This window comes from Podarcis vaucheri, assembly GCF_965113315.1.
Source record: "Podarcis vaucheri genome assembly, chromosome: 1".
Taxonomy (NCBI): Eukaryota; Metazoa; Chordata; class Lepidosauria; order Squamata; family Lacertidae; genus Podarcis; species Podarcis vaucheri.
This window is the reverse complement of record NC_138759.1, coordinates 134817983-134831782: the sequence shown is the minus strand read 5'-3', so window position 1 is coordinate 134831782 and position 13800 is coordinate 134817983. Positions and strand designations below refer to the sequence as shown.

At 46.5% G+C, this 13800-nt stretch overlaps 1 protein-coding gene and 1 long non-coding RNA gene across 4 annotated transcripts in view; one reads left to right on the top strand and one right to left on the bottom strand.

Moving 5' to 3' along the window:
* Positions 1-13800, top strand: part of LOC309525721 — a 115965-nt gene that overhangs the window by 44782 nt on the left and 57383 nt on the right. The gene's annotated exons all lie outside the window — the stretch shown is intronic.
* The window catches only part of MLPH (melanophilin), a 74994-nt gene that overhangs the window by 8281 nt on the left and 52913 nt on the right, over positions 1-13800 (bottom strand). For 2 of the 3 annotated variants that reach the window (XM_082240365.1, XM_082240363.1), the window contains exons 12-15: positions 5109-5264; positions 4485-4577; positions 3050-3142; positions 1717-1774 (exon numbers count right to left, since the gene is read on the bottom strand). In XM_082240365.1, the coding sequence (XP_082096491.1) occupies positions 1717-1774; positions 3050-3142; positions 4485-4577; positions 5109-5264 (400 nt within the window). The remainder of the gene's footprint in view (positions 1-1716; positions 1775-3049; positions 3143-4484; positions 4578-5108; positions 5265-13800) is intronic. The other variant, XM_082240364.1, reaches the window with a different exon arrangement.

Genomic DNA, 13800 nt, shown 5'->3' with positions numbered 1-13800 from the left:
TCAGCCTTTGGATGGAACTATTCTGCCAGAAACCTTTGCACAAAGTCATGAAGTCTGATTTCTAATCAGAAAAGTATTGCCAACAAGACAAAATCAGGGGGGTGGGATGGGCCAAAGGGGAAAGCAGAGTCCTGCAACACACACACACACACACACACACACACACACACACACACTTTTCTGTCTGCGATTCAGTGTGGTTCCTTAGAAGCTTACGCATTTTCTCAATAGGCCTCCCCAAAATGGGGGTAAAGCAGCAACACCATCATATTGTGTTTGCAGATTCATGTCATGCAAAGGCAATAAATAGTGTTCACACTGGGGTGTTCTGTTGCTTTTAAAATCCCATCAGGACTCCCTCTGGGATGGGACTGCAGCACCATTTAAGACAAATGCATGAAGTCAGACATTTGAATCTCTTCCAAAATAATATTCCAGTTTACTACTGTCTGTTTCCAATTTCTCCTATCTGCATATTTCCCTCAGCTACTTGGTACATCACCGACCCCAGAGAGAGAGGGGCAGAAAGATATGCCTCCTCTCCCCTTCCAGTCTGAAAACTGTGAGTGATTAGGCTTCTCTCCTTTGACCTTCCTTTAATTGTATTTTCACTCTATCTGCATAAGCAGAGTGAAAAGTCAACCAGTTTATCTTTCTGCCCTTTAAGGGTGAGACTGGGTGACTCCTTCCGGAACAACACAGACGACATTGCACAGCCCAGATCAAGAAATATACTCCTTCACCATTCAAGTTTAATGGTAAGGATTTGGGACTCTGTGGGAGCATGATTGCTTTTTCCCATTCCCCACCAGCCTTTCTACAAAAGGGGTTTATCATTAGCATTTAATAATACTAAACACATGTACAGTGTGCTTCAAGTGTTCAACACACTGGCCTATAGATCTATGAAAACCACAGACAAAACATCTTTGCCCAATTCAGTGCTGTGACTGAGATGAGCTGTGAATAAGGAAGCAAGAGGCAATTAACTCAGAAGCAGTGCAGCTGCCACAGGAAATTACTTTTGGAAAATTTGCAGCATTTTATCATTATGGAAAAAACATGGGGCACCCAGGGGGTGCAGGGGGGCAGCTGAACACAGTGGTCTGAACTTGGTTAGAATTTTTAAGAAGAGTCACTGTAGCCCAAAAAATGGGGGGGGGGGGGAGACAGAAAACCTGGAGAAGAAATGGCTCACGGCATGGATAGACGTATCAACGTTGCATTCCTAGCCTACTCAAGACTTTAAATTTTACTTGGCTACAAGTCAGTATAAGCCCATTTTAGAATGAAATCTGAAAGGTAGAATGTTTGAAGTCAGGCCAAGAATTTATAAATCTGTCAATTTTATGTTTTTCTTTTTTTTCCTTAGTTCATTGTGAGCAATTCAAAATTTCTCAAGAAAATTGATTAATTTTGAAAGTTATAATACTTTTAAAGCTGTCTTGTGTTTTATATTATCAGACAATCCTGTAAAAAGACTAACTTGCAGAGAGAGATTTTGTGGTTTTCTTAGGTGCTCCGAACATTTCTTTGTATGCGGACAGATCAGGGTCCACAACTTCAGAGACCCCCAACAGACAATAACTGAACTCTAGCTATACTTTGGACAGCCGTTCCTAAGCGGGGGATTTCCAGGCTTACTGCAAAAACTCTCCCTCTCCAAACCACTAAGCATTTCCCTCTACTTCGTACATAAATAAGCACAAGTCTTACTTGCAGTTTCAAGTGAAGTGTTGAATTTTCTCCTCAACACATGCGGCATAGACATTACCTATAAGGAGTACAAACTTAATTAGAGTGCAAACAAGCCAATGTGTGGACCAGCATTCATTGTGGCTCTTCTACCTCAGCTTAAGCACAGCTTTTCTGAAACTTCATTCACACCTGATGGACGGTCATGCCCATCCCACCCTAACATTTATATTATGGTGTGTAAGCACAGTTAGAGACGTTAGTAATGTTAAGCAACCTATTCTTCTCCCCTCCCCACCCCCTCACCTCTATGGGATGGTGGATCCCAACTACGTTCAGCCTAGTTCTGTTTGCAGTTTTATAATGTTGGGTGTCAAGAGACCAACAGAAGTACTGCTAAGACTTTGGGACTCGCATTCCATAGTTAAGGAAAGGGCAGGTTTCTGCTTTGAGGTTCCTGGGGTACAGTTTGAGTGGTAGGAATGTCCAGCTATTCTTTCATGGGGGGGCATACACAAACACCCCCGCCCCATGCATAAGCACACCCACCCTTATATATAAGGCACTTCAAGGAGAAAGGGTCCAGTCCTGCAGTCCTGCACCTTTTTAAGGCGTTCGGCAGTCCTACATATTGTGTAGCTATACTATTATCTTGGTTCCGTATTTTTATCCTGTTTAATATTTATGTCAAGGATGTTGGGGATGGATGGGATGTTCCTAATATGGCCCCTTGCATATCAATACCAGCAAACATCCATTGTGATATTTTAGGCAAAATGGTTTTTTAAAAAAATAAATTCTAAAAAATATGTAAAAAATTAAATCTACACCCTTTTTAAAAAAATTCAAAAATTTGAAAGCGCTTATGATCTGAGGGCTGTCCTGGCTCCTTTTTACTTTTTTAAAAAATCTGGCTGCTTGGGTCACAGCCACCTTTCCCTCCTTACAAGGCCATTGTAAGGGACACTCTACTGGAGGCAGCCATCTTTTTCGCCACACACAAACCCAGGAATGGGTGGCAGGCTGAAAGGCATGGCTGGTTCCAGGACTACATAGTCAAAGGATTTCAATGACCAACAGCAAGCAGCTACACATTGTTGTTGTTGTTGTTGTTGTTTTTAAGAGAGCCAGGGAAGCCCTTGAACCACCCTACAAAAACACAAACAGAGAGAGGTTCAAAGCCGCATGCCAATGTTCTGTTCCGAGCATAATCCCATTTTGTCTCTTTTTCAGTTTTATTCAGTTTGCATTGTTTAATCCCCATGGTGGCCCCTAACACAATTTTATCTCTTGGCCAGAAAATTGCTAACGGATTCTGGTGTTGCTTGCCTCTCCGTAAGGCACGTGCACTCACTTTGAAGTCACCGGCTGATGCTGCGACAGGAGTGTCTGGACTCTGATCTTCTAGAGAACTATAAGAGCTCCTGGGAGGCTGAAGGATAAACACCTTGGGGATGAAAGAAATGAAACATATTGCTCTGCTTTGCTGTAGAGCAAAAAACAGACCAGCAAGCACACCTCAGCTAGAAACTGGCAGGTTACGTCAAGATGGCTCACCCCTCCCTTTTCTGCTCCCTCAGCCCCAGCCCCTGGCTGGTGTCCTGTTCAGAGAGTACCTGGCTTGTGCACCTCAACCTGCTATGTGCAAAGCCAAACTAAAATGAGACATCTATATAATGTCACAAAAGGAGTGAGTGAGACTGTTCCAAGAGTATGCCCTGGTGTGTGGCACTTGCAAGGAGAGTCTGGGGCTACTCTTGTAACCAAGGGGCTACTGGCCATGGTGGCTCTGCTCTGTCTCCAGTGTCAGAGGCAGCCTGCCTTTGAATTCAGGGATTGCAAGCAGGGAGAGGGGCTGGTGTCCGTCTTGCAGGCTTCCCATGGGTATCTGGCTGGTCACTGTGAGAATAGGAGGCTGGACTACGTCCTTCGGTGATTAAACTTAGGCAAATCCTGATTCCTACATAATATTCACAGTACTGTGGATAAGAGCTGTAACCACCAAACAGTAGTATGTATTAGTATTATTAGTATTGTTATTAATATTTGTTAAAGTTTACTTCATAGCAATTGCTTTTACTTTTGCCCACAAACCTGCTTTCTCCGCCCATTCTCTTTTGCTGCCTCTTATGCCTATAGCTTCCTCCCAGAACATCTCTCAGACGTTGCCTTTCTGCCTTCAAGCACCAAAGCAAAATGCATCTTAACTAAGATGTCCTTGACTTAACTCCTTGGTCCTTATCCCCAACGGAAACAAAGCCTAAGTCCACGTAATGGCATATGCCTCTCCATTCTCTGCTCTTGCCTTCCTTCCCAAACCTCTCGAAAGCTGAAGTGTGAACTTCTCAGGGCAGGGACCCATTTTTTGCTTATGTTGCCCTATAAAGAGCCATATAAATGAAATGATTAAGAACTCAGGTGTGAAGCATAATACTGAACGTGCCTACTCTGAAACCCCACCAGGTGTAATCGGACCTACTGCGAGGAAGTATGCTTAGAATCACAACCCTAGAAAGCAACGAAGTGTTGTCCACAGGCAAAGTGTCTTCTTCACTGAAACCCAATTATGGAAAGCCTTCCATGACTCTAAGCTCAGTCCCTGACCACTTCCACATTTAGCTGTGGGGAAATACTAGCGTACCATTCCATTATTGCAACTGAATTTTATTTATTACTGCAATACTAATGGCCTCCAACCTGTTTTAAACTGAGCTACATTTACCAAAAGGTCTCCTTCCAGAGTTCATGAATAAGTATTCCCATTCTTTGCAAAACTCTGGTCTACTCACCTGGGTGCTTGATTTCTTCTTAGACTTTTCCACTGGTTTAACAGTCAGGCCAGCAGCACTGAGAGCAGCTATTCGAGATTCTATATCGGATACCTTGAGAGCAAAGAGCCCATGTCATTTCCCAATGAAGGTAGTTATGGTCCAGGTAAGCAGGACATAAAACACCAGACATTCTCAAAAGTGCTTCATTCAATGCGTTTTATGGGTTTCACACTGATTCCATAGCAGTAACATGGAGGTCATGCACTGGCAGTGGTAAGACATGACAGGAAGATACTACATTTTTATTAGAACCAATTATTACTTTTCCACCACCCCTGTATCCTCATGAATCATCCCGTAAGGGGGTTTCAAGTGTCAAAGGGACTAGTTATGTCTGATTTGGGCTAGGAACATATCACCGCTTGGAGACCCACTACAACAAAAGTAGGCTGACTGGCAACATTTTGGGGTATATTGCTTCATATATTGTAACTTCTCACTGAATTGCGGGTGTTTTATCAGGTTTTTTTTAAATGTTGTGCACAACTCTGAGCTCCTTCAGGAAGGAGGGTGATCTATATTTACAAATAATAATGATTAATTTTCTGCTTTTGTTTTTGACTTCCCAAAGCCAAGGATTACCTCGCTCTCTGTGTGCTGCACTTGCGCCACTGCAAAGGCCACTTTGTCTTCAAGTTCAGAGAGCTCCGAGTCGGTGGTTGTGCTGTGATAGGCACCATGGCCTCGGTCTCTTGGCCTCTTCTCTAGCCCAGATGTTTTCCCCGCAGAAACAAACACCTGGAGCCAACAATATTAAGTCACCTTCCAGATACAGATTTTTAAAATATTATCTCCCACATTTGGACTAATGTCTACACTCCCGAAAGCCCTATCTAGGCAAGGCTATAACGGAGCTGGAAACAGAGAAGCCCAAATGATCAAGGGGTCAACGTATCTTCCTTGTGACAAAAGGCTTAAGAATTTGGGGCTTTGGGGTTAGAAAAAGAAGATGACATGGGGAGGGAGAGGATAGAGGTTTATCAAAGTAGGCAGAATGTGGAAAAAGTGGACGGACAAATTATTTTCTTCCTCTCATATTGGAACTTAAAAAGGTAAAGGTAAAGGGACCCCTGACCGTTAAGTCCAGTCGCAAACGACTCTGGGGTTGCGGTGCTCATCTCACTTTATTGGCCGAGGGAGCCAGCGTACAGCTTCTGCGTCATGTGGCCAGCATGACTAAGCCGCTTCTGGTGAACCAGAGCAGCGCACGGAAACACCATTTATCTTCCCGCCTGAGTGGTACCTAGTTATCTACTTGCACTTTGACGTGCTTTCGAACTGCTAGGTTGGCAGGAGCAGGGACCGAGCAACGGGAGCTCACCCTGTCACGGGGATTCAAACCGCCAACCTTCTGATCAGCAAGTCCTAGGCTCTGTGGTTTAACCCACAGCGTTAGGATCGTCTAATTAATTTGATTAGGAGCAAATTCCGGCGAGACAAAATAAAGAGTCATTTCACGCAAGGCAGTGTTAATCCATGAAATTCATGGTTACAAGACACGGTCACTAGCTCAGACAACTGGAGAAGGGAACTGAATAATAGAGAGGTTTATCAGTGTCTCTGGGCCATGGCAATGACACTGAGCCTCCAAGCAGAGGGGCAGCCGGTGCCGGGGCAGCCACAGAAGGTGGCAACTGTGCCACATAGGCCCCTGTTTGCTTTGCAACTTCTGCTCTGGCATTTCAGACACCTGCTTAGTCACCTGATGGGTCCCTTACCTGGAAGACCAACAATTTACTATATAAGGTTTTTTCTCTTTTTGGTAGCTGCAAAGTCTTTAGCCTTGGCAGAGAGGGTGATAAAACAGTGGATAGTTTGAAGGTTTTCTTCTTAGCGAGATGGCAGTGTGACTGGGTGTGTGCCTTCATGCCAACTATTTTAAATGCTGTATTTTATTACACCCCATAATATTCTATTTACATGTCCTTATAGCTTTTTATCTACCGTATCTATTTATTTATTCCATGGGATTTATTTGTTGCTATCTACTTATTGCTTAAGATTTAAGTTGTATTTCTTTCTTTCCCCCTCAGTTTCAAGTCAATATCCTTACTGCTTGCAGCTCAGATTTATTGCTGGTTCTGGTCTATTGATCATAATAAAAATGAATGAATGAATGGTGTACTTTATAACCCACCAAAGCCCTGGATTAGCTGTGCCTGACCAGTGAGCCCTGCTAATGACATGAAGATCCTTTGCTTCTGCTTCTCACAAATATCCTATGGAAGATAGATTCATATATAGTCGTACCTTGGTTCTCAAATTTAATCTGTTCCAGGAGACCATTTGACTCCCAAAATGGTTCAGAAACCAATACATGGCTTCCAATTGGCTGCAGGAGTTTCCTGCACTCAATCAGAAGCCATGTTGAACGTTCGGCTTCTGAAAAACGTTCGCAAACTGGAACACCCACTTCCGGGTTTGTGGCGCTCTGGAGCCAAAATGTCCGAGTACCAAGGCATTCAAGAACCAAGGTACGACTGTACATGGTTTCCAATACCTTATGGGCCAGCAAACAGGTGCACTTTGGCCTCTCACTCGCTGGATCATCACCATGTGAGTGGACTTGCACATTCCTATAACCCTTGTGAGTGAAGCCATCGGGAGCCTTGTACTCCCAGCAGGGTCACCCAAGGCAGTAAGGTCAAAGGGGAGGAGCTAGACAAAGAATGATCCAAGAAGTCCTCAATGGCAGAGCAGGCAGATGATAACAAGCAGTATGTTACAATGGCTATGAAGGCGGATGAAGGCTGCAGCAGATAAGAAACTACCGGTTGTCGTGATTTACTCAGGCCATCGGAATAGAGCCTTACTGCAAAGACTGTGCATTGGTCAGTGTGCACTGATCTACACACACAAAACAAATTAACGCACAGGCGTCTTCTAAAAACCCATCCCAAACCCAAACCCAACAAAGTCCCATGGTAATAGGCAAATGGTAATGGGGGCAGGACTGTGAAATCTGGAAGCCCCTAGTCAGCACAAGGGTGGTGGATACAGATTCAGTCGCTCTGACTCAAGGAACAAGGCAGTTGAGCAGCTCGGCAGCTGTATCCATGACTGAGCAGCCCTTTTTAGGATCCACTCTGCTCACCCCGAAAAGGTGCCCTAACATAGTCCGCCTCCCTTTTTCCATGACTGGATTACCACACCCAGCGGGGTATCCACCTAGCGGTCATAAAACACAATTAAACTGGGAAACACTGGCCTGTGAGCGCTCCAATTGGAGAACAGTCATGGACTTTGAAGACGCTCAAACTCAGGACAAGAGAGGAAGGTACACTTGGCAAACCCTCACCGTGATCAACTCCCACATGGAAACCTATGTCCCCCTTGTGGAAGGACATGTGGATCCAGAATTGGCCTCCACAGTCACCTACGGACTCACTGTTAAGACCGTGCTCATGGAAGACAATCTTACTCGGCTGTGAGGGATCGCCAAAGCAGCAGCAACACTTTGGCCTGGTTGCTTTTAACTCAGTAGGATTTGTGTGTTTGTGGTGGGGAGGATTGTATGTGTGTTTTCTTTTTAACACAACAGCTAGGAGGGAGGCATTTAATACTGTTCTCTGCAGCTTGGTCCCAATGACCCCCTGCCCTTAAGCTTTGACAAGGAAGACGACATTGGTTAAATTGTAGCTACAAGACTGGTGATTTTTGGTGTGACCATGGTGCGTGTGTGTCAAACCCATCTCCCCGAAGCTATTGTTTTGAAAGAAAAAAACAATCCAGTAGCCAAGCACCCATTTTCACATAATGTGCACTACAGACCTAAATGTAGCCGTTTGCTTTTTGCAAGACTTGGCTGGCTTGATCATGGTGAGTGAGCAGTCAGGGAGCTGGCAAAACCTCTTAGTGTTTATTAGCGATCCTAGAAGATCTCTGACTGGGAAATTCATTTGCAGGAGTGGGGTCTGAGCAGATGACTCTGCAGGTTGTGTATGTGAAAAACAGAAGCCTGGGACTTTGAAAGGGCAGAGACGGAAAGAAAGTGAAAGATTGCTGAGTTTCTTGATGGAGCTGCTGGAAAGTGCAGAAGGGAGAGTGTGGGGAGCTGGGCTGCACAAGGAGTTCCCTGAGGACCTGCTGAGCGAGTGCCTCCACTTGCCTCTACTTATACTCAGCTTTCCTATGTGTGAACAAACACAAATGCTAGAGGCACCAGAGGCTTCAGAAGAAGCCCAGCCTCCGAGCCCAAAGCAGGCTGCTTTGGAAGTATTTGGACCTTCATCAAAGTAACGCAGGAAGAGCCGTTCAACAGCAGAGTGGGAGCTTGTGGACCCTCCTTCCTTAGAGGCTTTTAAGCAGGGGTTGGATGGTCAGGGATGCTTTGGCTGAGATTCCTGCATTGCAGGGGTTGGTCTAGTTGATCCCAAGGATCCCTTCCAACTCTATGATTCTATGAAAGCAGTCTTATCTGAAGTGACCCTTCAGGCTACCTCTGAAGCTCCAGAACATGATGAGCTTTGAAAGTGTGGCTCTTTTTATGTCCCCGCCAGGCCAACTTAGACATTCATTGCAAGCTCCCTATGGAAGGAAAATGTCACCGTTCAGGGTGAGGGTCAGGAGAGTGAGGTGGCATATCTTTGTGACTGACAGGCTCTGTGTGGTTTCGGGTGGATTTAGCAGGGCTCTCCCTTCGCAAGGACACTGAAGCAACCCATCAGAAGTTGTTTCCAGCACTCTTCTACATGTGGAGTCTCTTAGGGGAGCCAAAGGGTCAGCCCAAGCCATTTTGCTCCCAGAGGACCCAGGGCAGCCCAGGTGGCATGGCTTGTGAGCATGTGCAACTTTACATTTTGCACTCATCAGCATCATCCTGATTACATTTCTGTAAATCACTTAGAGAACCATAGAATTGTAGGGTCATCTAGTCCAACCCCCTGCAATGTTCTGCATGGACTCAGAACATCAGCCTTCTGGTTAACAGCAGCTGCCTCACTCGCCCATGCAGGGCCACAGAAGTTGACCAGGCTGGGAGCTGAATCTTATTCCGGGACTGGTGATGGGCCAGGCATCTTCCACTGCACCTAGAGGCTAGCATAGAGGGGGACCCGGCAGGAAGAATGGCTGGGGAAACTCTGAACGCTCCTCTCCCCTCAGTATCTGCCACACAAGAGGCCCCTTCACTCTGCTCAATGGTAGGTCTGGTGCTGGTCACACAGAAAATTCCTGGCTGAGGTGAGATTGAAATTTGGGATGCAAAATATGGCACTACACTAGACAGCCACCTTTTCTGCTTGCATTACTCTATGGATAAGAATTCCCCACCAGTTTCATATTGCCACCAGTTTCAGCAGATATTAGTAGCTAGCAAACTGGTATGGCTATAACTCCTGGCACCTTCATGTGATCCTTTCCTAGTTTATAATCCCCATTTACATATTTATAAGGTGAAAGACAAAACTCTCGTCCATTATTTGTGCACAGACTAAACAGCCTTATTTCATTTATCCGCCTAATACACACATCCGACTCACAGGTTTCTTTCAAGTCCTTGATAGGTTAAAGGCAACTCCTCCTACCTCTTTCTCAAGATCCAAGAACAGAGCCCTCTTCCTAATGCCTTTATCCCTCCAACGAGTCATGCAGGGCTCTTTCTTGGGCGTTAATGGCTCTTAAGCACTTGGGCTGTGATGCCACACAAAGCCTTAGCCAGTGACCTCTGCAACCTCTATGCTCAGCCAAAGAGAGGCATTTTAACCCCTGTGCTGTGCAGTGTGAATGGGGGAATGAGAGGCAAGAGCAGACAGGTAAGGAGCGGGAACGTATGTCGATCTTTAATTAAAGGGTCCTCATTGTCCCCGCAGGGCTCTTAGCTGCAAGAGGAACTGTCCACGTAATGCTTTGATTGGGATAATGCTTCACTCAAGCCAGCTGCGACAAAGGCAGCACCTCAGTATGCTAGTGAAGAGCTCCCATTAGAGACACGAGAAGCTCTTCATGCTGGGGAGCATCTGTGCCCAATGGGAAGAATTTTTATGAGGGGCAACTTCTCTTTTCTGCTCAGGACCATGCCAGGTGGGCTGAGAGGAAGCCAGATCGTTATGGAGATGGAGGACTGCAGAGGGGTGGGAAAACAGGATTTATACCATGTGAATTCACACATTTGAAATACATATTCAGCATGTCGCCACAGCGTTCAAATCTTGACTTTCTACATGCGCCATCATCACCATCTGCATATTAAATGAACATTTCAGTGATTGCATTGCAAGCTTCATGCTGAACTGATTTTAGAACTGAGGAATATGAGCACCCCACCCCCAGTCAAAAAATATTCAAATTAAGATGATTTCAGATTTAGGAAGCCCAGGGCAAGGTAGTCATCTCTGCTGCCTTGAATTCAGTACTGAAGCCACTATCATATTCATGTTTGGAATGTCACTTCTGAATTTCAAGCAGCATTGTGAAGGATTACTTACTCATTGGAGGTCTCCACTGTGCTGTCCCCACCCCACCCCCAGGTAAAAAGTGGTCTCTCTCATTAAACAATGTTTCTGTAGCCATCTTGAGTTCCACAGGTCATTAGGCCATGAGACTCTGCCTATCTAATAAGGCTCATGTTTCCAGGGCTGGCTGGCCCATGAGGCAGATGGAAGCAGCCACCTTGGGCAGTGGAATCCCTTGGGGGAGCCACTCCACACGTGTGTCCCCCCCCCCGCTCCTGCTGCTACCAGCATTGTGTGGTGGCAGCTTCGGGGAACAGCCACTGCCGGCTGTGTGACCCCAGGAAATGAAGCAGCAATAGTGGCACCTTCTCATATCATAGAATCATAGAATCATAGAATCATAGAGTTGGAAGAGACCACAAGGGCCATCGAGTCCAACCCCCTACCAAGCAGGAAACACAATCAGAGCACTCCTGACATATGGTTGTCAAGCCTCTGCTTAAAGACCTCCAAAGGAGACTCCACCACACTCCTTGGCAGCAAATTCCACTGTCAAACAGCTCTTACTGTCAGGAAGTTCTTCCTAATGTTTAGGTGGAATCTTCTTTCTTGTAGTTTGGATCCATTGCTCCGTGTCCGCTTCTCTGGAGCAGCAGAAAACAACCTTTCTCCCTCCTCTATGTGACATCCTTTTCTATATTTGAACATGGCTATCATATCACCCCTTAACCTCCTCTTCTCCAGGCTAAACATGCCCAGCTCCCTTAGCCGTTCCTCATAAGGCATCGTTTCCAGGCCTTTGACCATTTTGCTTGCCCTCCTCTGGACACGTTCCAGTTTGTCAGTGTCCTTCTTGAACTGTGGTGCCCAGAACTGGACACAGTACTCCAGGTGAGTACTGTGGTACTCCACAGTACCTCAGGTGGCGAAATAGAATGGGCTGCCCCTACTATTCCCCAAAGTTGGATGGCAGAGCTGTCACGGGGTGCTGCTCTCTCAGAAGAAAGGAACACAGGGAGCTGCCCTGTCTCAGCCCATTGCTCTATCTACCTCAACCCTGACTGCACCGACCGGCTGCAGCAGGGCTCTTCCCAGTCTTCGCTGAGCTGGAGCAGAGCAAGCCTGCCCATGAGGGGAGGTGAAGCACCTGCCTCAGGCAGTGGAAGTGCAGGAGGCAGCACCCCACCCACTTGTCCCGATGCCAGAAAGCCTTGTGCCAGAATACGGGGCATGGGAATGATGGGGCGAGAGGCAACACATTTCCGCTTTGCATCAGGCAGTAAAACGTGGCTTTGCCTGACTTGGAGATACCGAAGATGGAACCCGGGACCTTCTGCCTGCTTGAGCTCTGCCACTGAGAGACAGCTCTTCCGGCAGGGAAGGCACCTGGAGGGGCAGACATGCCCAGGGAGCGGGGCTCTTGCCCAGCCGCATGGCTCATGGCGGACAGTGCCTCCCCAAGTGAAGCCTGTTTTATCAGTCCCTTTCCTTTCAAGCCCCTTTCCTCCCCAACCTCACCAACTTGGGCAGACACCAACAGGAACACCAGAAAGTAGAGTTGCCACTTTTTAATCCGGGAGATTATAAACAATGCAGCCACCAAGCATATCAGTTCAGCAAAATGACTATATCACAGAGCTCATCAAGTGCAGTCAGATGCATCATATATGGCAGTGCTTAAGGATGAAGCTGGGTGATGCGTTACTACTGCCCAGGGATCCTTGTCATTGTGCATAATGCAATTTTCACTGTCAGGGTAGCAAAACAATACATCAGACATTTCTCATTAATTGTGTACTTTTGAAATTGACACATCGCACAGTTCAGCCACACACAGAACATAGTCCAAATGTATCCATAAGCTTTCTGCTTGTCCTGGAGTGCTCCCAAGAGAAGACTGCAACCATTATGAAGGGGTGACTCTCTCACAGAGGGGGGGGGTTGCCAAAGAGAAAGCTGGGCTGGCCGTGCAGATGCACCCGTACATTGCCTAGCACGGCAGGCGTTGGCATTGGCCCTCCTTGCAGTGGGGCTGCAGAGGGTTCAGGGCTGAGTGATGGGGGTGAAGGTCTGCAGGCACCCTGTGCGCAGTGGTAATGATGGGGCTCTGAAAGCAAACCCTTCGTCTACATTTTCCCCATCCTTTAGCATGGAGGCCACTGTGGGAAACGGAATGCTGGACCGACCAGGCTCTTATTATCTTCACCCTTGGGAGGCAGACTGTCAATAATGTTACACCCAAAACTTACCTTGGGTCAGGGAACAGGGAGTTGCTCCCCAGGCAGGGCATCATTTCCTGACAGGAATGGGATTGGGGTTACCAGTCCAAGTATCCATTAACAGAAAACGTGACTCTGTGCAGAGGAGTCTGGGACTGGCAGTCCTCGTCCCAAGCCCAGCGGGGAAAATGAGCCCAGTGGGAGTACCCACTCGCTGCCCAGATAAGTGACGGGGCCCTGGGGGATCCAGGTAAGAGGAGGATCCAGATAAGCAGGAGTTTGCTTGCCTCAACCCTGCTCATAAGTATTTGAAGAGGAGTGTTCACTTTTATAAATGAAATGGAGAATCCCATCTCAGAAGCACTCTTAATTGCCTGGCACAAAGGGAAACAGAAGTTTATAACCTCAGTTTCAGGTTTAGGAAGATGTGATATGAAGATGAAACTTGAATCAGGGGTTGATTCCTTTTGCCTCTGTTTTCTGTTTGAGATACCTGTTGCTCCACAGGTGCCTTAGAAACCTGTGCCATTTACGGTACTACAAGGATGGATCATTAGGGCTGTACATGCAGCTTCTGCTCTCGGATATTGCTGGGATCCCTAACACAGTTCATGGCTGCTCTATTCACAAGTGCTCTTCATTCAGCTGGCTGGTGTTCAGACT